This window comes from Quercus robur, chromosome 1 (assembly GCF_932294415.1).
Source record: "Quercus robur chromosome 1, dhQueRobu3.1, whole genome shotgun sequence".
Lineage (NCBI taxonomy): Eukaryota > Viridiplantae > Streptophyta > Magnoliopsida > Fagales > Fagaceae > Quercus > Quercus robur.
The window spans coordinates 52,801,194-52,828,654 of record NC_065534.1 but is presented as its reverse complement, the minus strand read 5'-3'; the positions used below and the strand labels follow the sequence as shown (position 1 = coordinate 52,828,654).

General features: G+C 36.4%; 1 protein-coding gene across 1 annotated transcript; it reads left to right on the top strand.

Annotated features, from left to right (window-relative positions):
- The first annotated feature begins 1,350 nt into the window (after positions 1 to 1,350).
- Positions 1,351 to 27,226, top strand: LOC126691732 (beta-hexosaminidase 3). The gene is made up of 14 exons (XM_050386839.1): positions 1,351 to 1,828; positions 2,722 to 2,796; positions 3,823 to 3,858; positions 3,992 to 4,103; positions 4,985 to 5,055; positions 5,850 to 5,980; positions 6,069 to 6,134; positions 7,566 to 7,666; positions 7,836 to 7,895; positions 20,370 to 20,403; positions 21,351 to 21,449; positions 21,541 to 21,600; positions 22,300 to 22,550; positions 26,883 to 27,226. The coding sequence occupies exons 1-14, from the start codon at positions 1,508 to 1,510 to the stop codon at positions 27,047 to 27,049; spliced, it is 1,584 nt and encodes a 527-aa protein (XP_050242796.1). The 5' UTR covers positions 1,351 to 1,507; the 3' UTR covers positions 27,050 to 27,226.
- The last annotated feature ends 235 nt before the right edge of the window (positions 27,227 to 27,461 follow it).

Sequence of the window (27,461 nt, the reverse complement as noted above, 5' to 3'; positions counted from 1 at the left end):
GGATTCAGCTTCCAAATGACACAAGGGGCATGTAGGATCCAGATTAATCCCTCTACCCAAAAGACACTCCTTTACTCCGATGCTACCATGCATACATTTCCACACAAACATTTGGATTCTAGGGAGGGTGTTAAGCTTCCATATCCATTTTCCAGCAAACGTTTCAGTCTTTAAGGGGTCGATTGCAAAACAGTAAGCACTCTTTAAATCAAAAGTGCCCTTTGGTGAGGGACTCCAGGCTATTTTATCAATTCCTCTAGTGAGAATAGGAGTTGGTATAGCTTGGATCTCAACTTTTAAGTTATCAGGAAGCTCAAAGGGGATTACTGACCAATCCTAGCCATACGGGGCAGCCACATCCTTGATTCTGAGATTCACTATGTCACGGGGGAGGGGGCCATGAATGAGGTGTCTAATTAGGCCAATGTTTAACCAACGATCCGACCAGAAATTTAGGCTACTGTCATGCCCAGGGATCCACTTCACTCCATTTTGGAACACATCTTCTCCTTTTATCATACTTCTCCATGTGGGAGAACAAGGCAGCCTCGAATCCTTCCTGGACTCCACTCTCAATCTAGTGCAGTATTTCAATCTAAGAACCCTTGCCCATTGAGAGTCACTCTCCGTATGAAAACGCCAGTTAAGTTTAGCCAAAAGAGCCGTGTTTCTACCTTTGGCTGATTGCAAACCAAGCCCTCCTAACTCCTTTGGCTTGGTAACCTTATGCCAATTTACCCAGTGCATCTTTCTTGTGCTTTCCGTGGAACCCCACAAGAAGTTCCTATTAACCCTATCTATCCCTTCAAGAATCTTATTAGGCAGGAGCACATTTTGCATGACATGAGCTGGAATAGTGGAAGAAGAGGATTGGATTAGAACAAGTCTTCCTGCCATCGAGAGAAGATTGGCTTTCCACCCTGCAAGCTTCTTCTTAACTCTATCAAGCACAAACCCAAAATCTTGCCTACGAGAACCTGGGTGCTTTAGGTGTGGAGTTACATCTTGATAGAGTGCATAATCATTTTTATTCTTAACAAAAAAAATAAAAAATAAAAAAAAGACTTGACTCCAAGTTTCAACTTTCATGCGAAAGAAAGAGAGTTTTTTTTTTTTTTAAAAAAAAAAAAAAAAAAAGAAAAAAGAAAAAAGAAAAAAACAAACGTCCAAATTTATTCCCTCCTATTTAACTATTTAACCCACGTTCTTTGTCTTCAGCAGCCAAACACTATTTCTTATTATGTCTATAAGATTCCTTTCACCCAAACCACTCTTTTGCTTTATTCAGAAAAAAAAAAAAAAAAAAAAAAAAAAAAAAAAAAAAAAAAAAAACACTTTTTGCTTCACTATAAAATTAAAACCAATCACATTCTCATACACTTCCTTCCCCATCTTGTTTGGTAGGTAAAGCTGGTGTACTAATACTATTACCAAATACTACCTACCTGTAGTATTGTGCAAATTGGTACAACCCCATTGTGCATTAGCTTCTTTGACACAGATTTTGATGATGGGGAAGATAGTGTGGGTGTTGTTGTTGGTTCAAGCAGTGCTTGCAATAGATGGTGTTAGTGTGGACAGGTTGAACATATGGCCAATGCCACATTCTGTGAGCCATGGACGTGAAAATCTGTTCTTGAGTAAGGATTTTGAGCTCAACACTGAGGGGACCAAGTACAATGATGGTTCTGGGATTTTGAAAGATGGGTTTTCAAGGTTGCTGGATATGGTACGGGTGGCTCATGTTGCAGATGGCAATTTTTCTAAGATTCATACTTCGTTTCTGCTTCAGGGTCTCCATGTGGTTGTTTTGTCAGCAGATGACCAGGTACTGTTTCTTTTCATGAGTCGGTTGATGTTTCTATGTGGGTTTTGCTTATTTGCAATTTCTTTTTTCTTTTCTAATTCCTCATGAATTGGCATTTGGCACTGGATAATGTTTCTGATTACATTTTTTTTTTTTCCTTTGTCTATTTCCAACGAGTTATGCATGTGGGCATGAACATGATTAATGATTTTGGAAGATAGAATTTATTATTTTTCATATATTTATAAAAGATTGGCTAGTTTCTAATGAGGATTTGTGTAAAATAGTTTTCTTTTGGGTCTTATAAGTGTAAGGAACAAGTATATTCATTTGCATGTTGCTTGGTGTAAACTTTTGGAGAAGAAGAAGTAATCTGAGTCAAAACTTGGTTTTCATTCATACTTTTCTTTTTACAATATTGTGAGCATAAATAGCCACTATACATGATTGGAATGCTAAAGTTTAGGACTACAAATCTCCACGCCAGTAGAGCAAATCTCTAATCTAGGAAACATATATATTTACAATCAATCTATATACGGAAGTCTACCAACTTGGAATTATTTCTAGAATCTTCAACAATCAGAACAATTGGATAATGTGTTAAATCCTCCCTTTATTTTCTCAAACAAGGGAAATAAGGGACTTGCTTGGTGTTTTTTTTTTTACTGTATTGGGTAATAGTTTTGGAGATAAATATAGTAGCTTCTATAATCTGAGTTCATCTCTCTTTCCATACCTTCATAGATATAGTCTCTTGGCTTATCTGCGTCAACTGTTCAAAATGCTCCAAGACTATTTTATTGGGGAAATTTCCAATTTCATATGTGCTTTTTTTAATTTAATTTAATTTTTTATATTTAAAATAAATGAATGCAGACATCAATCACTGAAAGCTCTTCTTTGCTGTGCAGTTACAATATGGTATTGATGAGTCATACAAGTTATCAGTTCCTGCATCTGGGAAGCCTGGTTATGCTTATCTTGAAGTGGGTGAAAATAATCCCTTTTCTGCTTCTTAGCACCATATGAAGTTTCATTTTGATATACTTTAGTGTTGGTGATTATAAGTCTGCATTACCACCTGCTTAAATTTACAATTATGCAGTTTTCTTGTGCTATGTTTTGGGACATTACCACTTAATATAGATTGAATTTTGCTTTACCCGTTGAAAATTTACATATAAATAAGGTTCTTCAGATTTGCCTTGACATATTGAGAATTATCTTGACCTTTGTCTTGAGGATATTTACAAGGGTATCTTTCTTTAACATGGAGAATGAAAGCAAGAATTAGTAAATCTGTCATTCTTTGAAAATATTGCTGTGACATTTAATATTTTATTACATACATGGTGATTGATTTCAAAATAGAAAAAAGGCTAAAGTATTCATCTTACCAAATTAACTTTTGCTCCATTGAGCTAATAGCCTATAAGGAAATATTGACACATTTTTATGAAGACTATTATAACTATAAAATTTATCTTAAACAAATTCTGAGGTGGTTGGACCATAAACCATGTAAAATTAACAAGTGTAAGTTATTTCTAAAAGCTTCAATCATATTGCATATATTGGCCACAGCTTTGTATTTTTAGGCAAGCTTGAATCCTAATTTTTTAGTGCTAAAACTAAGCTAATTATTTCTGTACAATATACTATTCATGGAATTTTGTTCAGCAATGAATATACTTGATAAAGTCAATCTCCACAAATTTGTTAATTCTTGTCTTATATATTTCTAAATTGTTCATGGAATAGATACGATCGGGGGGGGGGGGGGGGGGAGAATTTAGTTGGAGACTGTAGCCAGTGTTGGTGTCTAAGATGGAAACGTGTTGTTTGCACTTGGCAACCTCAAACAACATGACCAATAATCCATGATTTGGTTGTCAATATTGAGATGTCATATGGATGGCCATTTATCAGATCATTGATGACTAGCATAGGTTGTGTTGTAGCTTTTGATTAGTTTATGGTTTTGTGATCCATTGTATTCTAAAATGACGCAGGCACATACAGTTTATGGGGCTTTGCATGGATTTCAGGTCATGTGCTGCTTTTTATGACACTAAAATATGTTTCTTTTTACCTATCAAAAAAAAAAAAAGTTTCTTTTTTCTTAGTTAATTGAACACGTGTAAAAATCCTTAATGTTTCTTTTGAAATTAAATATTACAGACATTCAGCCAATTATGCCTTTTTAACTTTACAACTAGGGTAATTGAGGTTCCTATGGTCCCATGGACTGTTATTGATCAGCCAAGATTCTCTTTTCGAGGGCTCTTAATAGGTGAGATGCCTTTCATTTACTCCTGAACAATATTTTTTTTATTGTTGATATATACTTATCAAATTTTTTTTTAATTTTTTTATTGTTGATATGTTCTATCCTCTATCTTTGAGGATATGATATTCATAGTTAACAATCTTTAATTCCTATTTTTCTATTTTCTCCTTTTAATTATAATGTGCATATTTAACATTATTTGATTTCTGGAAATTGTAAAGATTAGGGGCCCGTTTGGTAGAGTATCTTAGCAATATGTTTTCAGTTTTTAAACAACATTTTACGCATTTTTACACCTTTTTTCACCCACATGTATTTCAAAAAAATATAAACAACATTACTCAAACTCCTCTACCAAACGGACCCTAGGTAACCTTTAGTTCAACTTCTTCATATCAATGATTATATAGTATTGCCACTAAGTTTGATGCTCAACTTGTACAAAACCTCATACAAAAGAACTACTGAGATTGTTCTGCTCTGCCTATCGAAAGACTAGCCCTTTGTCTTTCATAGTATGAGAAATTATAACTTGTACGTCCATTCCATCATGGTCTGACCATGTACCTAGAATGGTATGATACATGATTGATGGATATGGACCAGTCAAGGACCATATATGAGTTTAGTCGTATCTTTAGTCTACAATATCTAGTAGACCTATTTCATAAATCACTAGTTTATGCTAATAATTTCACAAGAAATTATCAAAGAAGAAATTGCTATATTGTGCCACATAACTCTAACATGTCTACCTCAAAATTTCAGGATACAAATGAGAACATGACATAAGTAGATCTGACACTATTGGTTATTGACAATTTGAAGTAAGAAAGAAAAATTTTAAATTTTTGTTTGCTGACTTGAGGATGAAATTGTTGCAGACACATCTCGACACTATCTGCCATTGCCAGTGATAAAGAATGTTATTGATTCAATGGCCTATGCAAAGCTGGTATGGGCTGTATAACTCAACGCTTGCTGTTTTCAACAACCATGCTCAAGAGCAGAAAACTCGAATTTACAACTGTTTCTGTTATAAAAATTTATGCAGCTTCACATCATAGCATATTGCTGCAATTGTTCCTGAACCTTTACTTTGCTAGATTTATAATTTAGATCAATTTTCACCATATTTTGTTTGAGAACAGATATGAAATTACCGTATGCTTCACACTTGTACCGTGGAATTAAATCAATTATCAATGCAATAAAATCTTGACAACTGTGCCTTAGTTAGTTGTCTTTTTTCTTATTTGGGTGGACCATACTATTAGCATATTGAATACTTTAAGTAGAGCGATATTGTTGCTCAAGTTTGTAATAACTAGTAATATGAATATAATGTAACTGCATATTATTGCCACTTGCCAGCCTTGTGGTTGCTGTCATTAACAGCTTGAAGAAGAGAGGTAGATGGTCATTAACAGCCTCAGTGATGGTGGTTGGAAAAGGTTTTCTAGAGATCAAGAAAATTTTGTGTATATTTGATTTTATGTGCTGACTTTGTGGGACTGGCTTCAATCAATGCAGAGATAAGTATGAACTGAGAAAAAAAAGGTCTTCTTCAATTAATGCAAATAGTCTTCTAGAGTTTGGTGTATCTAAACCTTGAACACATATATCCCTGTGATTGTTGTGAGCAATTAATTTACTTCCATGCAATACCATACTTTTATCTATCAAAAAAGTGATACCATATTTTTGCCTAAGTGACTGATATGCTGACTATCTCCCACTTTCTTGCAGAATGTGTTGCACTGGCACATTGTAGATACACAGTCTTTCCCTTTGGAGATACCTTCATATCCAAAACTGTGGGATGGTGCATATTCAGTTTCAGAACGATATACATTTGCTGATGCTGCAGAAATTGTGAGGCAAGTAATTTTTGAATCTACTTCACTGTCTAGTTATTACCTTCATCTTTCATTGTTCTTCTCATATATTGATTATTAATTTTTGCAGTTATGCTCAAAGACGAGGGATCAATGTATTGGGTGAAATTGATGTTCCTGGACATGCTCGCTCATGGTAGCTTCTACCTCTGCCAAGTCTCATTGTAGTCTAATTTCAATGTGTAAATGAAAAAAAAAAAGACTTCCTTAACCAAATCTATTTATTCCTGATACTCAGTACATTGAATTTATCCTTTCTGTTACTTGTGCTGCATTTTACTAACTATCCTTTATTGTTTTTTTTCCTGTCTAATCAACCTTTCTGCTTTTTGAAACTACCTCTTGCATTATTGATTGACATCTTAATTCTTTTGATTAACAATAATTTCTCATTGGCATTTCTTTATTAAAATTTCATCTTTCTCCCTTCATCTGATTCTTGGAATATTGAACATGTTGTCATGCACTACAGCAATGACTACTAGAGCTTCTTTCACTTCAAACTCTGCACATACATAAGTTCCATGGACTGTCACTCTGGCCAAATGTAACTACTGAATAAAAGAATTGCCAGCTGCAGCTAGAAAAGTTTGTATAGCTCTCTAACATACTCTTAGCAAGACATTTTGGCCTTGAAGTTGCGTGGAGAATTGTAGATCCTAGAAGATTGTTGGATTATTATCTCCTTATGATAGGAAAAAAAAAATCTAATTGCTGCGTTTTTCATTTTAGGTAGTCCATAAAAATTTATGAACTTTATATATTGTTTAAGAGTACCTTGTGATCCAAGTTTTGAAGATAATTTTTAATACCACTTGTAAAATTTCTGTTGTCTTAACAACTCAAACTAGTAAGCTTTATAACCACGTAGTATTACAACATAGTTCCATGAATTGAAAAAACTTCTGAGCTCAAAGACATGACTCTAAAGAACTTACCGAGCCAGAAAAATTGAAGACACCAATGTAGAGGTTTTAGTGCTTTGAATCATAAAAAGAGAAGTAAATCTTTTAAGTATGTCAAATTACCGATTGTTCCAAAAGTTTAAGCTATTGGGATATGGTAAATTTAATCATTTAACCAATACTTTTAACACTCCCCCTCACGTGTGGGTTGAAATTACCTTTTAATAGGCGAAGCTCAACACGTGGGAATTTAAATGGGAGGTAGAGTGGAGGAGACAAGGATCGAATCCAGGATCTCATGCTCTGATATCATGTTAAATTACCGATTGTCCCAAAAGCTTAAGTTGTTGAGATATGGTAAATTTAATCATTTAACCAATACTTCTAACAAAGTACACAAAGTACAATCAATACAAATTGAAAAATGACAGGCTTTGGTTGTTTTCCGAACAACATGTTAGTGTATATCTGTCACACTTCCCTATATAATTAAAGTTCATTTTGAGATATTTACAAAGTCATAGCAACCAAAGAAGAGAAAGGGCTCTAATGATATTCTTAGTTTCTTATATGCATCATGGTCTTCTAAGGTCTAGAGATGAACTGCTCTTGCAATGACTTTGCACTAAGTTGTCATGGGAGCTCACAGTTTAAATGTTTAGGGGGATTGGCTATCCTTCCCTGTGGCCGTCCAAGGATTGTCCGGAGCCACTTGATGTCAGCAACAAATTCAGCTTTAAAGTAATAGATGGAATTCTATCAGGTAATATCACAATTTCCTCTTGAAAAAACATTGCACCATTGTTCCCATTAAGAAAATGGTACCTTTTGTTTCTGAAAGCATTAATATAATTTTTATTTTAAGACCAATGTTAAAAAAAAAAAAAAAAATTATTTATATTATATATATATATATATTTTTTTTTTTTCAGATTTCAGCAAAATTTTCAAATTCAAGTTTGTTCACTTGGGAGGTGACGAGGTTAATACAAGTAAGTTCAATGATCTTTCATATAAATATAATTAATTTTTATTGCTGTTATGAATATTTCCTATTAGTCTCTACTCTGATTAGTTGAGATAACAGGATTTATTTTAATGACCTTGGAAATTATAGGAGAGATGGAGTTTTTTTTCCTTTTGCTTCATCTTGTATTTTTGGGGGTGGGGGAAGGGGTGAAGCAACGAGGATATATCCTCACCCATGCACACACACACTGGGTGAACCTGTGAAAATCATGTGGAGCTGGTTCCTTTGGGGAATAGTCAAACTAAGGACCTCTGCTTCATGAGGCATGGTAGTCAGCAAAACTTGCTTAACCCTTGGTATTCAAGTTTTCGGTTGATGCAGTCATATGGCCAAGCTGGGAATTTTCTCTTGGTTTGGATGATCAGATAACTAACTGTTTGGATGCAACAACCAAAGAATACTATAAATGGTGTCATGGACATAAAGGAAAACATAAAACTAGATCATGAAGTATAAAGATATATGAGGCTGTCTTTTTAAATGAAAAATGGACGTCTTAGAAATGTGATCCATAAGTTGTAAATGACTAATCTATTTAACATTTCCTTGGTTTCTCTCGATTAGGATAAATTTTAAGAATCCACAACTTAATCATTTCTTTATTGGTGTATGCCTTTTGTAGATGATATATTTTTAATGGATGAAACTATAGTTAAAGGTAATTTCAAGTTGGAACTTTGTCATGACACCCTGGAATCTAAAGGTTTTCGGTTAAGTGGGACTAAAACAAAGTAGATGGAATGTAAGTTTAGTAAGAGTAGAAACAAAAATGAAGGGGCTGTAAGACTTGATGGTCAACAGATAACTAAGAGCGAAAGTTTTTGATATCTTGATCAATAATCCAGAAAGATAGAGAGATCAAAGAGGATGTGAAACATAGGATGAGAGTAGGGTGGATGAAGTGGAGAAGTGAATTAAGAATATTGTGTGATTGTAGAATATCGACTAAGTTCAAGGGAAATTTTTTTAGGGTTGCCATAAAACCAGATATGCTCTATGCATTGAATGTTGGGTTATTTAGAAGCAACATATTCATAAAATGAGTGTAAACGAATGAGAATCTTAAGATGGATATGTGGAAATGCAATGAACGATATGATTCATAATGTGGAAGTTCTCTTACAGATAGGGGTGACCCTTATTGATGAAAAGGTGAGTGAGAGTTGCTTGAGATGGTTTGTTCATGTTTAGATGAGAGCAATTAATGCACCAATGAGAAAATGTCTTTTTTATATAATAGGTATGTAGTTTTGTTTAATTAACGGTAAATAAAAAAATTAACACAAAGGATCAACAAAGTACAAGAATATTAAGTGGAAGATCTAAGAGAAGCTAGGAACTCAAAAATGGAAGAACATTGTGCTGAACCTCAAACTCTGGATCAATCAAAAAGAGTGTGCAGAAGCAAAGTTTAATTGATCCAATGTACTTTCAGTATCCTCTAACAAACAAAGATTCCGCTCCTTCCAAACAATCCACATCAAACAACCCAACACCAAATTCCAAAAGTTTGAGCCATGATTCTTGAGCCAATTTCTCCACTAGAACATTAATCTCGCAACAGACCCCGACATGAACCAGTGAATTCCAAACATTTGAAGTACATCCCGCCAAAGAGAAAAAACAACATTGTAGCGAATGAAAATGTGACCCATTGTTTCCCATTTATTCGACAAATACAACACCAATTCATCAAAGACAAACCCCTCTTCAAGTTAAGGGAATCTAAAAAGATAGAAGTAGTAAAAAAGGATATGCCAACTAGGGAAGTAACAAAGTGTATAACTAGATATAATAGAATGTCTGAAAGGATAGATGTAGCTAAAACTGACTAGTTTGAATTGATGTAGCTGAACCTAAGAATCAACATTTAGGGTTTGCTTGGAATCAACACTAAGCAAAAAAACATAGGAATCAACACCTAAGTTGCTAGGAATCATCACTATTAGGAAGATAACGCCTTAGGATGACTCCAATTAAGTATGTAATATAATATATAAGGACACCACTTAACCCAAAAGATTAAGCTAATGACTTTGGGCCCAATTATATTATATTGACCACTCATTATTGTCATTAGTATCCCATGTAAGTTAATTAATCGCACCACTCACACATGAATGTTCCAACAAATCTCCCCTTCATGTGTAAGCCTTCTACCAAGTCACTTGTGGCATTTCAATTACTCTTCCCTTTGAACTAAAGTCTTTTTATTATCAGTCCTAGTGTCATTCATTACAATCAACAATAGAGAGCTTACTCAACCATAGGTGGAGTGAACATGACTGTTTTCCATCTTCTACTTGATGGGATTTGGTTCCATTCACGAACACTCTCCTAGTTGAACTTAGCTCTGATACCACTTGTTGGGGGAGATAATTGAGGGGTAAATATAATATATAGGGACAAAAGTTGGTCCAAAAGTTGAATATTGGGGAGAGAAGACCCCAATTGAGTGGTTAGTCTTATTTTGATAAATTAATCTCTCAATTGGAGTCTCTTATTCCCAATATTAAGAGATTAATATAACATATAAAGATATCACTAGTCCCAAAAGTTTAAGCTTACGTGTTTGGGCCTAATTATTTTATATTAACTACTCACTTTTGTTATTATTATTCAATGCAGGATTTCACTCACACATGTATACCCAAAAATTTTCCCCTCACATGTGAGTTATTGGCTCTTTATGGCTTTGAAACCTCTTTGTGGGTCACGAAAAAATCCTATTAGCTCTCCCTTGCCTATGGGTTTTTTTTTTTTTTTTTTCATCAAAACATCATCCATGGGCCTCTCGTTTGCTGTCCATGGAAACCATTTCTTAACCCCATATGCTCATTGATGGGAACCCTACATAGCCATGTCCATGGGAACCTTGTACACGTTGTTCTTTTTGATCTAGCGCCATTGTCAACTACTTTGTCGGGCTTTTTCCAAGATCATCTAGTTTTATGGGCTTCCCTTATTCGATACGCATTTGTGTGGGCTCTAAGTACATGCACCTTGTTCCTACTCCAACAGTAAAAGGGACCCCGCATACTTTGTCACCTTGTTGTACACCACCATTTGCTATGGTACCACTTGTTTGGGAGATAAAACCTTGGGGAGAATCCAATTTAGTAATTAGTATAACATATAGGGAGACCACTAAAAAGCTTAAATCAATAAGTTTAGGTCTAATTTTATTATATTAACCACTCACTCTTGTCATTAGTGTTTAATGTGGGGCTTCAACACTTGACTAACCATACCACTCACACATAAATATTCTAACAATCACGCAATAATTGGAAAAATTCCAAGACAAAATTTTATTCACTAAGGTCTGCCTAGAATATTTATTGGAGCCCTTTTAAGTAGGTTTTCATTGAGTACATCAATAAGAAGAATAATTTAAAAACAAAACATAATCCCACAAAATCTTCAATCAAGATAAAATTACATCAATGAAATTTCAAAGTTCGAGATTCAAAATAGAACTAATTTTTGTGCATCTTGGTATCTGCACTAATTCTTCCAGGGTAGGAAAGACTCAACCCTGTTGAGTATAGCTTTGGGTAGTAATTTTAATATATCAGTGTCTAGTTGCTGCAGCTCTTCTTTGGTGATCCAGGTGCGGTTTGACTCTGGTTGCCCATTCAAATAACTAGGTAGCACAAGTTTCCTCCATCCCTAGTAGAAACAATTTGCTCATCTAAAATAGCATCAATATGTTCTTTACGCGTTGGATGAGTCATAGGGTTTGTAACTAGAACATGGGGGATAAAATTAACTGTTGGGCCTTTAGAACGAACCAAATCCTCAATATTAATGGTGGAGCTACTTTTGTAATATGTTGAAAAATCATTAATAAATTATATGCATTTGGTCTAAACCATTTCAACAATTTGAGTGGTCCTAGTACTACAGGCTTGCAATTGCCTAACGGCTTTGTAGGGAATCCATTTGAGCCTAATTGGAACCATGACCTAATCCCCTACTTGAAATTTCATATAATCTGAATTGGCCCGAGTGTTATATGGATCATTACTTGAAATTGTTCACTGACCTCAGATTCTTATATGTCTACTGATCTAGGTGTTCTAAAATGGGGTGAATGTGGGATGGGATCTAAAGGCTTCCTAGGCTTGACTTGATCTAGGTGTTCTAAAATAGGATGAAAGTTGGATGGGATCTAAAGGCTACCTGGAAATGGATTAATGCCTATAGACCTAGTGATGGGACTGTCATATGCAAGTTGGATGGCAGGAGCTCTTTGCCTTTTTAGACTATTCTTAGGGAGTTTATTGTGAGGTGGTATAAATTGAATGCAACCAAGTTTAAATCCCCCCCTCCACCTGCCACTCAATCATCTATGTCCTCAATTTCATCAATGTTCGACTCAGTGATTTCATTTATGTTTGATTTCTTCTTCTATATCGTCCACATCTCTCTTTTTTTGTTCATGAATGGTTATGATGAGGACAAGGAAGAGATCAAGGAAAAAGAAGATTAAATATACAAAGATTCAAGAATTGTGGTCTAGTTTTGATGTTGGACCTTATTAGCACCTTTGATAGGTTATTTTAGTTATTATTGAGTCTTAGTATTGAGCCTTTTAGGTTGGGAAGCGGTTGGATCAGTTTTAATTAAGTTTGGATGATGACACGTGTCACCATCTCAACGGGTCCAGTGCCATTGGACACTGGACCCAAACCACCCCATTTACTTTAGCTTTTCCTATGTTTCAAGCTGGACATTCTGCAATTTTGGCTCACTTCCGTAGGCTGTCAGGAAGCTTAACATGCACTAAGGATGGCATGTATGTTAGCTATCTCCAGCCTGAAATTTCAGACCTCTCCATTCTTTTATACCTTGCTTTTATTGCCTACTCAGTTTCCAGTAATCCAAGATAAGTTATGAAATCTTGACTTGATTTAAAACTTTCAGTTTTCCAAAAGCTTGTGTTCCTCTTTCCATTATGTAGTTATTCAATAAAAAAAAGGATTTTCAACTTCGTCTCCATTATCCTTTGCTCTGGTAAATTTATTTGGGTGACCGTTTCCTCATCCTTCATGATATGACTCCTGCTCCCTCCCACCCCCCTCCCCCACACCATCCTCACCCTCTCCACCCCCCTCCTCCACCCCACCCTCTCCCTCTTCCTCTCCCTCTCCCTCAACCATCACCTACTTTCTTTCCTTTTTTGCCACCCTCACATTTTCCTTCTCCCTCCCCCATATGCTTTCCTCCACAGTTTGGGTTTTTCCCATATCCATATCCCCCTCCTCCACCACTGCCTTTGCCCTCCCCTTCCCCACCACCTCAGGGGTCTAACCAAGCTTTGCCTAAACAACATACCCTTGTACTTGCATCTTTAACCATACCAAGTTCTCCCTCCATAGTAACCTCTCATAACATCCCTCCTAAACCTCAATCCTTTGTCCTTGGGGGCAGCAAGAGGTCGTTTCATATTGATGCAAAACTTTTTTCTTTTTCCTTTGATGGGGGGCGGTCTGATTCGTATGCTATACACGAGACACGTTGGAATGTTAAGAGCTCTATTTGGGTTCGATGTAGGGGCATGGAGTGGATACTTTCTTGTCTCGAAGATATACGAGATTGGGTGCCTAGCCATGTTTTACTTTGTAAGAGATTTAGGGAAAATGGGAAGTTGTTAAGAGTTCTGTGAGAGATCTAACAAAGCTGGTCTGTTTGTTGCTATTGCAGTATATTTTGGAGGGTCTAGGAGAGGTTGTATAATGATACTAGCAAGCTCTAATAGAGCTGGTTGGTCTTTGTTTCAGAAAGAGCTTAGGAATTTTTGCTCTGGTCCTAAACCAGTATCTTTGGCCAAAGATAATGGTGGTGGAGGTGGTCAGCTTGCTGGTGGTGGCCGGAGTGGGAAGAGTAACTGGAAACTTTTATCTGTTTTTGGCAATCAGCAAAAAAGCAAGAATTTTGAAAATTTTGGAACTATATCGGGGCTGAACAGGTTTCATGAAGACCCTTCAGATCAGGGGCGGAGTGTTGAAGGTTGGCCCCCCCAAAAATTTTGAAATTATATATATAATTATTTTAATATTTTTAAAGTTTAGTCTATAAAAATAAAAGTTGCCCACCCCTAAATATTTGAATTAGTCCAATGATACGCTTAAAAAAAATAATTAGTCTAATAGTTATAGAGATATAATTTTATTTTTCGTAATTTTATTTTTTATTGTAAAATGTGCTCTTACATCTGTTAAATATTTGATAAAGTTTGGCATCAAACATGTTTGAATTTATCTTTTTTAACCTGTTATGTGGCAATTAACAAGTCATCGACTCATTAAAAAAATCTTGTTACTAAAACTACACATGAAATGTGTCTTTAGTTGACACATAATATGTTAGAGTAAGATAACTTTAAATATGTTTGGAGCCTAACTTATTTTAATGTCTTTAGTTGCATGTTTTTGAAATTTTCATTAGTTTAATTGAAAGATTTTTTACTTTAGTATAAAATTTCCTAATTTGTATTTAAAATGAAACTTTTTAAGAATTTCACTATGAAAATGGAAAAAATGAATTTTATTTTATAAAGATCGTCATCAAACATAACTTTGATTGAAAATACTAATTTCTTTTTTTTTTGGTTGAGTGAGTGTATATATATAACTTATCAAATAAAAAAAATGTGTATATATGTGTATATATCATAAAAAAATGTGTCTGTGTATATATATATATATATATATATATATATGTATATGAGGGTTGTCTTGATAAATATATTAGTATTGCAACTTGGCCCCTCAACAAAAATTCTTGGCTCCGCCCCTACTTCAGATAATGTTTCAGTTATAAGTGGTAATGTTTTAGTCAAACATGGCAGACCCACGCGGGCTTTTAAGTTTGAGTTGTCTCTAGCTGTTTTGGCTTTGAGAGTGTGCAAGCCTGAGGATGGGAGACGGGTGGTGACTTGTCTGGGTACTACTGAAATTAAATGGCCCATGGATATAAGTGGTGGGCCTGAAATTTCAGAACTTATAGGTGGGCTTGTTAAAGCCTAACCCGAGGCTACAATATCTTCACTAAGTGAAGATATTTCGGTCAAACCCAAGCCTTTTAAAGGTCTTCCAATTGGTCAGACTAAGTGGGTAAGAGGCGAGTGTTTGAGAGGAGGTACGAGGGGATTTCGTGTCGCCAATGACTGCAACGGTGCCAGAATCTGAAGCTTCTCTTCAAGTCGCCTCGGTGAAACTTGGGTTTCTCGGTGAGTTGGATGGGGACCACCCAAGGACCGATGGGTGTACTATGACTCACTTTTCTTCGGTGGGAAGCCAGTTTAGTGAAGGATCAGACCCCCACGGCTCATCCGAGAAGTCTTTGATGGTGTTTCCGAGCACCGATGAGATGGGTGGTGTCCTTACAAGGTCCGATGGGTGCGGTGGTCAGGGTGGGGCTGTCAATGGTCTTTCAGTGGACCCTAAATCAAGCAGGGCTGAGATGGGTTGTATGGGTTTTAGTGTGATGGTCGCTGATGATCCAGCGGAGGACTTCCCAAACTCTGGGGATGTCTTTACCTCTGGTGGGCAACCTGTCAATGGCGAACCCTCTTCTTCCCCATCTTTATTGGTTTCTGGATTTTCCGATATGTTCCGATACCACCAGTTGCTGTGTAAAAATTGTTTCTCTCCCCTTTTTGAGCTGGGTTTTGATTCAAAGGATGATGAAATCTTGCTACTGGACTGGGTCAATCCCACGGGGTTAGGTAAGGATGAGGATGGTGGGAATGCTTTGGATTGTGTGCCTCTGGCTAAGTGGGATCCTCAAGGGGGTATGGAGTTAGTATCAGAGGAGGCTGCACTGGATGATTTTCTTGTGGGGGAGGATCTGGAACCTTCAGTGTGGGTGAAGAGGAAGATCAAAGGCTTCAGTAAATATGTGGGCTTCCCTATTGACTCATGCGAGCAGCAGTGCATCGCCTTGTTTCAAAAGCTTGAGAAAGTGTGGGAAAAACAAGCCACGGTAGGTAGTTTGCACCGCAATGCATCTTCATCAAAAAAAGGAATGAGGGAATTGAGGAATTTAGTCTCTTCCGTTAACTATGAGGGGCAATCTGGTTGACAAATCAGAGAGATTGAGAATTTCTGTGGGGTGGGCTCAGTTAGTTGTCCATGAATTTGAAACTCTTATCTTGGAATGTGAGAGGATTAAACAATCCCCAAAAGAGGGATACGGTGAATAATTTACTCAAGGAGTGGAAGTGTGATGTAGTGTGTTTCCAAGAAACCAAGTTGGATTCTGTCAATTCTGCTGTTGTGAAAAGTCTTTGGAGTAGCCCTTTTGTTGATTGGGAGGCTTTGGATGCTATTCATATAGCAGGGGGTGGGGGGGGGGGGGGGGGGGTGGTTATACTAGCTGGGGATACAAGGGTGTATAAGAAAATAGATAGCATGGTTGGATGCTTTCCTGTATCTGTTTTGTTAAAGGGTGTGGTTGACGGTTTTGATTGGATATGTACAGGGGTGTACGGTTCGAATGCTGATGGTCTTAGGGATGCTTTGTGGACTGAACTTGATAGTATGAGAGGGAGGTGGAGTGCTGCTTGGTGTCTTTTTGGTGACTTTAATATCATCAAATATCCAGCAGAGCGCCTTGGTTGTTCTTCTTTCAGTCCAGCCATGTACAAATTCTCGGACCTTATTGAGAGGAATTTATTGGTTGATATACCATTGGTGAGGGGTGAGTATACATGGTTCCGTGACTCAGATAACCCTTCTATGTCTAGAATTGATAGAGTGTTGGTAGCTGATTGGGAGGATCATTTTTTGGATGTGATTCTAAGGCCTCTTCCTAGAGTGATTTCGGACCATTGTCCTCTTCTTGTGGAGGCAGGTGGAATGTTGAGGGGAAAGACTTCTTTCAAATTTGAGAATATGTGGCTTAAGGTGGAGGGTTTTGTGGATCTTGTGAGAGGTTGGTGGAACGGATACCATTTTGTGGGGTCTCCTAGTTATGTTCTAGCTTGTAAATTGAAGGCTCTTAAGGGTGACTTGAAGTATTGGAATAAACATGTTTTTGGGGATGTGGCTTTTAAGAAAAAATACTCGCTGTCTGAGCTTCTGGACCTAGATTTGAGAGAAGGGATGCAAACTTTGTCACTGGCAGATAGTGCAAGAAGGGCTGAGATAAAGGCTGATATTGAGTATTTAGCTTCTTTGGAGAAGATTTCTTGGAGGCAGAAATTGAAGGCTTTGTACTTAAAAGAAGGGGATAATAATATTGGATTTTTCCATAGACTTGCTAATTCTCATAGATGTACAAATACTATGAGAGGTGTGGAGGTTGAGGGCATTTTGTACAAGGATGAGTCTGCAATTCAGGATCAAGTGGTGGGTTTTTATAAGTCCATGTATCAAGAGGCCGAATCTTGGAGGCCCACTATTGATGGGTTAGAGTTTGCAAATCTAGATGAAACCAATTGGACTGCTTTAGAAAGGGAGTTTGAGAAGGAGGAGATCATTGCAGCCCTACGGGAGGCTAAGGGCGATAAGGCTCCCGGTCCAGATGGCTTTACTATGGCGTTCTTTCAAAAATGCTGGTGTGTTCTTGAGAAGGAGATCTTGGCTTTTTTTGCAGACTTCCATAAAGAATGTATTTTTGAGAAATCACTCAATGCCACCTTTCTGTGTTTGATTCCCAAGAAGCTTAGTGCAGTCAATATTAGAGATTTTCGCCCAATCAGCCTGTTAGGTAGTTTGTACAAGCTACTTTCAAAGGTTTTGGCACATAGACTTCGTTGTATTTTGGATAAACTTATTTTCAACTCCCAAAATTCTTTTGTTGGGGGAAGATAGATACTTGACTCTGTTCTTATTGCAAATGAATGCTTGGATAGTAGATTGAAGAGTGGTATTCTAGGTGTGATTATTAAATTGGATATTGAGAAGGCTTATGATCATGTGAGTTGGAGTGCCTTATTTTACCTCATGGAGAGGATGGGTTTTGGGGAGGAGTGGGTGAGTTGGATGAAGATGTGTATTTCTACTGCTTGTTTTTCAGTGCTTATTAATAGGTCTCTAGTTGGTTTCTTTGGCAGCTCTCGTGGTCTTCGCCAAGGGGATCCCTTATCTCCACTCCTATTCTTATTGGTAATGGAGGTATTGAGTAGGTTGTTGAAAAGGACAGAAGATGGAGGCTTTCTCAGTGGATTCCAAGCAAATCCCAATACATGTGGAGGTTTGTGTATCTCTCATCTTTTGTTTGCTAATGATACTATTCTCTTTTGTGATGCATCCAAGAAACAATTATTACATATTCGTATGGTTCTAATTTTCTTTGAAGCTATCATAGGATTGAAAGTAAATGTTAGTAAGAGTGAGATTGTACTGGTTGGTGAGGTTGGGACCTTGGATGCCTTGGCTCGAATTTTATGTTGTAAGGTAGGCTGTTTACTCATGTCTTATTTGGGGATGCCCTTGGGGGCTTATTATAAGGATTCCTCAATTTGGAACCCTATCATTGAAAGAATGGAAAAAAAGCTTGCAGGTTGGAGGCAGTTATATTTGTCAAAAGGAGGTAGATTTACTTTATTGAAGAGCACTTTATCAAGTCTCCCTACTTATTATTTATCTTTGTTCACTATTCCACAACATGTGGCAGGCAGATTAGAGAAAATTCAGAGGAATTTCCTTTGGGGGAGATCTAGTGATGTCTTTAAATTCTCACTTGTTGCTTGGGAGAAAGTTGTGTGGCTAGTGGAGTCTGGTGGCTTGGGGATTTGGAAAATTGGGCTGTTTAACCAAGCTTTGCTTGGGAAGTGGCTCTGTCGATTTGGGAATGAGGTCACTCGTTTATGGAGGCAGGTTATAGCTTCCAAATATGGGGAGGATAGTGGGGGATGGTGCACTAGAGTTGTTAGAGGGACACATGGATGTGGCATGTGGAAGAACATTAGGAAGGGGGCTGAGAGTTTCTTTGGTCATGTGTTGTATGTGGTGGGTGAGGGTTTTCGTATCAAATTCTGGCGTGACCCTTGGAGTAGCCCTTCTGCCTTGAAAGTTTTATATCCGGCATTGTTTGCTATTGCTATGAATAAGGAAGCTATGGTTTCTGAAATGGTTGATTATGCTCCGGATGGGGGTGGTAGAAGCTGGAACTTACGTTTCCGTCGTGCATTTCAAGACTGGGAGACAGAGATCTTTTATGATTTCTTTGCGTATATCTCCTCTAAGTTACCTGGGGGGGTGATGATACCATGATATGGCAATTGAATCGGAGTGGTGTTTTTAATGTGTGCACTTTTTATACTTCATTGCTAGCAGTCCCATTGGTGTCTTTTCCTTGGAAGAACATTTGGTGTGTTAAGATACCTAAAAGGGTGGCCTTTTTCTTATGGACAACTGCTAGGGGTGGGCTTCTTACTATAGACAACCTTGTTAAGAAGAAGTTACCTATTGTGAATTGGTGCTGCCTTTGTCGATGTGAAGAGGAAATTGTGGATTATTTATTGATCCATTGTAAGTATGCATATTCCTTGTGGAGTGAAGTCCTTCGTGTGTTTGGGGTTCAGTGGGTGATGCTGAAGAATGTTGTTTCTCTTCTTACTGCATGGTGGAATTGGTTGTGGAGTCACACTTCAAAAGTATCGAATATGGTTCCAGCGTGTCTTATGTGGTTAATTTGGAAGGAGCGCAATGCCCGTACTTTTGAGGAAACTGAGAGACTTGTAGACTGTGTGAAGTCTTTGCTACTTAGGACTTTGTTTGAGTGGTCTCGGATTTGGGGGTTTACGCATTGCCATTCTTTGTTTGACTGTCTTAATTTTGTTAGTCTTTCTTTTTGATTGGTTTGTTCTCTTTTCAGTGCAGTGAGTTTACTTTCATAAATTCATTGTGCTTTTATTATCAATAAAGCTGTTATTACCTATCAAAAAAAACTTCTCTATCATCTTTCATGATAAATTTTGAGTTCTAATTCAAAGCCTTTACAAGTCAAGATAATCTACAAATCACTGTTGAATTTCCACTTAGAAATACTTTTTGTGGAGCTAAATGTGTTTGAAGGGCTCTCTTATTATAGAATTGATTCTTATGGCTCCATATGTGTGCATATTCCATTTATAGGTAGAGCTTAGCTCTATAAAAGATGCATATTGTTCTATACATATATTCTCTCCCAGCAAAAAATAAATAAACATACATAATCCTAATTGTTCGATCCTAAGTAAAAATTGCCAGTTGGTTTAGCAATATGTATTAGACTAACATTTGTTTAAATTAATTTTTATTATAATCTTTTGTATCATTACCTATTGGTCATTCCTGATCTAATTTTGGATACTTGTCTCTTCACCTCTCTCTCTCTTTTTTTTTTTTTTTTTTTAATTTTTTAATTTTGGGTCCTTGTCTTGAACTTCATAACTTAATAATGTCAATTTACTGACACACAATTGCATTTTTCATTTCAGGTTGTTGGACACTGACTCCTCATGTAAAAAAATGGTACAATATTAATGTTTCACTTATCAACTCTATATATCTTAAAAGAAAAATTAATGTCAATATACTTCTCAGTTGGACTAAATTGCTTTTGGTCATTTCAAATGCCCTGATTGTGCAAGTGCAGGAAGTTCCTGTGCAGTTTCCATATTTTCTGCATGCACAAAGAAAAAAAGATCTAGTATCTTAGAAATTTAGAAACATTCAAACTTCTAAGTTTTTATGAATTTCAAACATAGATGATGGATCCTGCTCTATTTTGTTATTTATTACCTTCTAAAATTAATTTAATTGTTTGTACATATGTTATAAATTTTGATTTTTAATTTTTCTTTAGACCCAAAAACTAGCACAAAATATATATTTAAAATTTATATTAATTAAATACTGTGCCCTGCCACATCATATCCTAGATTTTCAAGAATTGACATATCATTGTTTCTGTACCATTCTCCGTTTCCCGTGTTGATATCAGTGGTTCATATGGTTGATATGCAGACACAAACATTCACATAAATAATATCCATTATGGCATGCAATTTTATATTATAAAAGTGCAACTTAACCTTATTCAAACAATTTGGTGATTATTTTCTACATTTACTGATAAGTTTATTTGACCATTGTTGATTAGTACTTGGTTTACATAACCATGCTAATCCCTCATCTCATATAATTTGGGTTTTTACACTAAACACCAGAAGCCTCTTTCTGGAATATCTCATTAACTGGGGGTCCTCAAAACCATACAGTCCTAAAACTGTCGTGCTAGTGCTGGCATTAGGAGGCTATTTTAATGTGTTAAATTTTTGCTCATGTTTGTAAACTTATATTCTTTATTAATTTCATTGTTTCAAGAACGGCAGGGAAAATCTATACTCACTCAAAATTTATTAGCCCAAAGACATTTGAGAGATAACATATGACATTCTTGACTGCCCTATGTACAGGTTAACTAAGCATCATATGAATGAATCTCAAGCATATCAGTACTTTGTATTGCGGGCACAGAACATAGCTTTGTCCCATGGATATGAAATTGTTAACTGGTATGAATTTTATGCGTAAGTTTATATAGCTATATTTTTAGGGTTTTATTTTTTTTTATTTTTTTAATCTTACTCACATGAAAAATTACAGGGAAGAGACTTTTAACAATTTTGGCAATAAATTGAGCAGAAAGACTGTGGTGCACAACTGGTATGTCCTACTTTGCATATTTAACGTTGGAGGCTCCTGCATTATTTACTTCTGTTATATGGATATTGTGCCACGATGCATATTTTTATTCTAAAAAAAATGTTTAGAAGAGTGTTGGCCTTATATTTTCTTCTCTCTGGATAATAATTAATGCAAGCATAATGATTGGGGATCTTGCTGATTTTACTATTAACTTGCAATATATTGAAAATATTAAGATACATATTAGAAATTTACATCCGGTAAAAATTGTTGAAAATTTTCTACTATTATAGTGGAGAATCAAGTACAAAATTATGAAATAAGGATAATACATACTGCTTAGCATGATCAAGTACTTTTGTCTTCAAAGCATATTTAAGATCCATCAACGTTGCCTTTTGTTATGACATGTTTAATTATTATTGTTAATGACAGAGTTCCTTGGATGTGGGCTTGTTTATAGGTTTATGTATAAGTTAAGCCTTTCTGCCTAAAAGCTGAAGCTTTTCGATTGGATGCTTTAACCATTTTAAAACTGATACAATAGATAACTGGGGTCTATGGGCTTGAGTTGCTTGACTCACATTTACTTGGAATAGTTGATGATGATGAAATGATTGATATTTGGATTGCAAATTCTTTTTGCAAGGGTTCTTTGTAGTCCACTTGTTATTTGATTTCTGGTGGGATCATTTTTGGCTTAAAATTTTCTGGCAGGCTTGGAGGTGGTGTTGCTGAAAAAGTGGTAGCAGCTGGGTTACGGTGCATTGTAAGCAACCAGGACAAATGGTATTTGGATCACTTAGATGCCACATGGCAGCAGTTCTATATGAATGAACCACTCACAAATATCACAAATCCCAATCAACAGAAATTAGTTCTTGGTGGTGAGGTATGCATGTGGGGTGAACACATTGATGGGTCGGACATCGAACAAACCATATGGCCACGTGCTGCAGCAGCTGCAGGTACTTATTTCATATCATTGTCAAATTAAATTTCTGGAATTTTATGTTTTTCACCTCAAATAATTCACAAGTGATACTGGAGAACTAAGATTGAACAATCAAAGGCAGACTTGTTAGTATCGTGACTGTCTATTAACTGAGTAAGCTTTTGTAGATGTTTAGGAAATTGATGAAAAATGGACCACATAGAATATGGGTGATCAATATGTCACCAGAGGTGAAATTGCTCCTTTTTTCTTTATTAAGTAAAACTATCAGAATTTCATCTCAAGTCACTGTAACCATGTATTATAGTAACAATTTATAGGATGCCTGTGCACGTTGGCATTCCAAAGTGAGGCATGGCCTCACCCATGCCTTCATAGAAACGTACCTTAGTTTTTGAATACTTGGCTTTCTTATGATCTGTCAGGAGCCATGTCTTTTTTTTTTTTTTTGATAGATAACGAAAAATTTTATTAAAAAAGAAGCCAACTTGAGTACATTGGGATGTACTGTGGGGGCATAAATCAAGATCCAAAATTACAATGATCAAGTAAAATAGGAAAGGAAAAACAAGAAAAATGCGAGAGAGCCACACTCCAAGAAAGGAGAGTATGTAAGAAAAAAGACTATCTCTAGCAAGGACCGTTCACATCCCTCAAAACATCTAGCATTCCTTTCACTCCAAATTCACCATATCAAGCAATGCGGCACAAGTCTCCAAAAGTTTGTATTGCGATGTCGCTCAAACTTACCTTGCCGAGACTTAAACAACTCAATTACCTTATAAGGCGTAACCCAGTGGATTCCAAACAAACAAAACACCAAAGACCACAACACAAATGCAATGGGACAATGAAGAAGAAGATGATCCACTGACTCCCCACACTTCTTACACATATAACACCAGTCAAGAAAAATAATACACCTTTTGCGAAGGTTATCTGTTGTAAGAATCTTACTTAAGGAAGTAGACCATGAAAAGAAAGCTACCCTTGATTGAACCTTCAGTTGCCACACCATTCTCCAAGGGAAAAAAGTAAGATTAGGAGGATAGAAAGAAAAATAAAATCCTCTAACCTCGAAACCTCTACTCCTTGTCACAATACGCACTTCTAATAAACCTCCAGAGGCTAACACAATATGCACTTGTCACCTTTTTCGTGCACCAATCACCCCAAACATTCCCATATTTTGCCTCTATAACCCTCCTCCATAAAGCATTTGTCTCTATGCCTTACCTCCACAACTACTTGCCTAACATGGCAGAGTTAAAACTTCTCAAATGTCTTATACCTAGCCTCCCAACCTGCATTGGTGAACAAACTTTAGCCCATTTCACTAGGCGTAATTTTGAATCACCACTAATACCACTCCAAAAAAAATCTCTTTGTAATTTTTCCATGCAATTAGCCACCTTCCCAGGTATAGGAAGAATGGAAAGAAAATAAGTAGTTAAGGAGGAGTGAGTATTTTTAATAGAAGTTACCTTATAAATAAAGCCTCTTCCAACTTGCTAGTCTCCACTCCATTTTCTCTAAGATAGGATTCCATATTGACAACTCCTTGAATTTAGCACCTAATGGAAAGCCCAAATATTTCAAAAGGAGGGAAGAATGCCTACAACCCAACAGTCCCACTAGAACATCCAAATTATGCACCTCTCCAACTGGTACCAAATTTGATTTCTCCAAATTAATTCTTAAACCTGAGTCCTCCTCAAATCTAGTCAGAATCTCCCTCAAAGTAACTAATTGATTAGGGTTAGCATCACAAAAAATAAGAGTGTCATCCGCAAATAAAAGATAAAGACACCATCATTGAAGTACTAGCCGTATTGCCTACAGAGAAGCCCGAAAACTAGCCAGCAGTTGCAGCCACATCCAACATACAGCTCAAAGCCTCCATAACAAAATCAAAGAGCAATGGAGATAATGGATCCCCTTGCTGAATCCCCCTAGAGCTTCCAAAGAAATTCGAAGGGCTACCGTTAATTAGAATGGAAAATTTAACAGTAGAAATGCAACACATTATCCATTTTCTACACTTATCTGAGAACCCACAACGCTGGAGCATATACATTATAAAACCCCAATTCACATGATTATATGCTTTCTCCACATCCAACTTGCACAACACCCAGGAGTCCCTATCTTCAATCTACTATCAATTCATTTAGAAGCAATTAAAACATAATCCAAAATTTGTCTACCTTTCACAATGCATTCTATGAATCTGAAACAAGCCCATGTGCCACCCTTCAAAATCGATTAGCGAACACCTTGGAGATAATCTTGTAAATCCCACCAACTAAAATAATTGGCCAGAAATCCTTGATATCCATAGAATCAACAATTTTAGGAATAAGGGCAAGAAATGAAGCATTAAGACTCTTCTTGAACACAACTTGAGTACGAAAGTTCTGAAAAATTTCCATAATCTTAATCTTCAAAACACTCCAACAAGACTAGAAGAAAGCCATGGAAAAACCATCCGGGCCAGGAGACTTATCACTATTAAAGCCATTGATCATCCTAAACACCTCTTCCTCATCAAATGGCCTATCTAACCAGAGAGCATTTTCCTCAGATATTCTAGAGAAATCCACATCATCTAGGTCAGGTCTATCATAATAGAGCTGCCTATAAAAACAAGAAATACACTCTGTTATGGCCTCCAAATCCGAAGATGTTTCTTTGTCCACTATAAGCCTATCTATGAAGTTAAATCTCTTGTGAGAATTGGCCATACGAAGAAAAAATTTAGTATTCCCCATCTTCTTCTCTAATACAAAGAACTCTAGATTCTGCCTCCAACAAATTTCTTCCAAAAGAGAGTCTTTTTCTAACTCACCTTGAATACTTTCCAAATCCAGCTTTTCCTCCAGTAAACCACAACTTTCCTCAGTAGTCTCTCTAATTCACCAAGATCCACAAATGTTTCCCCCATTCTTCTTCATTTCCAAAAACCTCCACAGTCCAGTTTTTCAAATCATTTTTCAGAATCTTTAATCTGTTTGCCAACACAAAACTCGGAGCATCGTGCAAATGATAAGATTCCCACCAAGATTGCACCTTTCCCACAAAACCATCGTCCTTATGCCACATGTTCTCAAATCTAAACAGCCTCTTGGCCCTATGAAAGGATCCACCTTCTAGGACAATTAGAAAGTGATCCGATAATAACCTAGACATTCTTTGCTGGTAAACAGTAGGAAACATATCCTCCCAATCTGCAGTGAACAAGAATTTGTCCAGCCTTAGGAACATAAACTCTAGTAAACACCCATATGAATTGATCTACCACACTTTTAAATTTACAAGATACTGAAAAATGTCCCACCGCTTCCTCCACTTTGTCCATAATGCGTGTGTCCCACTTCAATAACACTCCTCCAGAAGCTCCACAAGAACCCAAATATGACCAAACAACATGTTGGCCACCCCAAAAACTGTGAATCACAACTTTGGTTATCAATCCATTTTAGTTTCTTGAAGACAAACAATATCTGGCCTCTAATTCCTAATCAGATTTCGAACCCAAAGACTTTTATCTTGCTCATTTAACCCTCTAACGTTTCAAGAAATAATCTTCAAATTCATTGATGCACCGCAACAGCCTGCTCACTACTGGTACTCCATATCTTAGCTAACCCATACTCAACGTTCAAAGACCTCATTAAGTTTTTTCAATTCCCGATGACCCTTCTGCCCCGATTTAGCCATCTTCTTCTGACTACTACCTACCTCATGCTGTTATTTATTTATTTTCCTGGCCTCTAGAGCTTTAAAAAAAAAAAAAAAAAAAAAAAAAAAAAAAAAAAAAAAAACCCCTATAATTTACTCCTTAAAACCTTCCAATGAAGTCCCCACATATTTCCTAAATGCCTTAAACCAATTGGTTACCCATAATGATAACTGATGGCTATCAATATTCTCCTTACACCCAGGCCCCTTCACAACATTATACTCAAATTCCATCGGAACTTCTGCGGCCAATGGTACCACAACAACTAGATGCTCGCTGCCTCTCTCCCAAGTCATCGACCTTTCATCAAATTCCCAAATCTCGTGTCTAGATTATAGGAACTTATAAGTAGTCGTTACAGTGGCATTTAGTGTTTGGACTAATCAATTCTTTATTATAACAATCTTGAATGCGTTATAAATATCACAACTCATTCCTAATCTCACAAGAAACCTTGTAGAGATTTATAGACAAGCCATGGATAATTATATTCTATATTATTTGTGTTGTAAGAATTTTGGCAGTGGTAAGAGAGGCATGTCTATGGATAATTGTTTCATTAACGAATTTTTTTTTTTTTTTTTTTTTTTTTTTTGAATGAAGAGCGATTGTGGACACCTTATGACAAGCTGGCCAAGGATCCAAGGCAAGTTACTGGAAGGTTGGCACATTTCAGGTGTTTATTGAATCAAAGAGGAGTTGCAGCTGCTCCTTTAGGTGGACCAGGCCGAGTTGCACCTGAAGAGCCAGGCTCGTGCTATACTCAATAGTAAGACAAGGACATCTCCAAGTCTTAGAATAATGGAAGCACCTGATAAAATCAGGAAGTATTTAATGATAAGGGTCCATGATTCATTGTTAAGGCCATGTCCTTATGCTGTAAGTTTGTAACAAAGCCACAAGAATGCGTCTTCATTAATGAAAATTCTATTGTTTCGACTTTCTAATTGATGCCTTCTGGAAATGCCCATACATATGTTTTATTAAATCTTAAATTTGGGAAAAATGACAGGAGTGCACGAGTGCATGACTTTTAGACAGACAGGAAAAAGGATGTACAAAAGGGGTTATTTTTTGGAATTATATATATATATATATATATATATATATATTTATAGGCAAGACTTATTCATATTTCATATATCTTTTATTGGATGTGAATTTCAACAATTATATAATTAG

Excerpts from the sequence above, each read along its gene's own strand:
- LOC126691732 (XM_050386839.1), top strand. The coding sequence starts at position 1,508 with ATGATGGGGAAGATAGTGTGGGTGTTGTTGTTGGTTCAAGCAGTGCTT. Across the intron at positions 3,859-3,991 it reads GGGCTTTGCATGGATTTCAG|ACATTCAGCCAATTATGCCT; the intron begins GTCATGTGCTGC and ends TAAATATTACAG. Across the intron at positions 21,450-21,540 it reads GGATATGAAATTGTTAACTG|GGAAGAGACTTTTAACAATT; the intron begins GTATGAATTTTA and ends GAAAAATTACAG.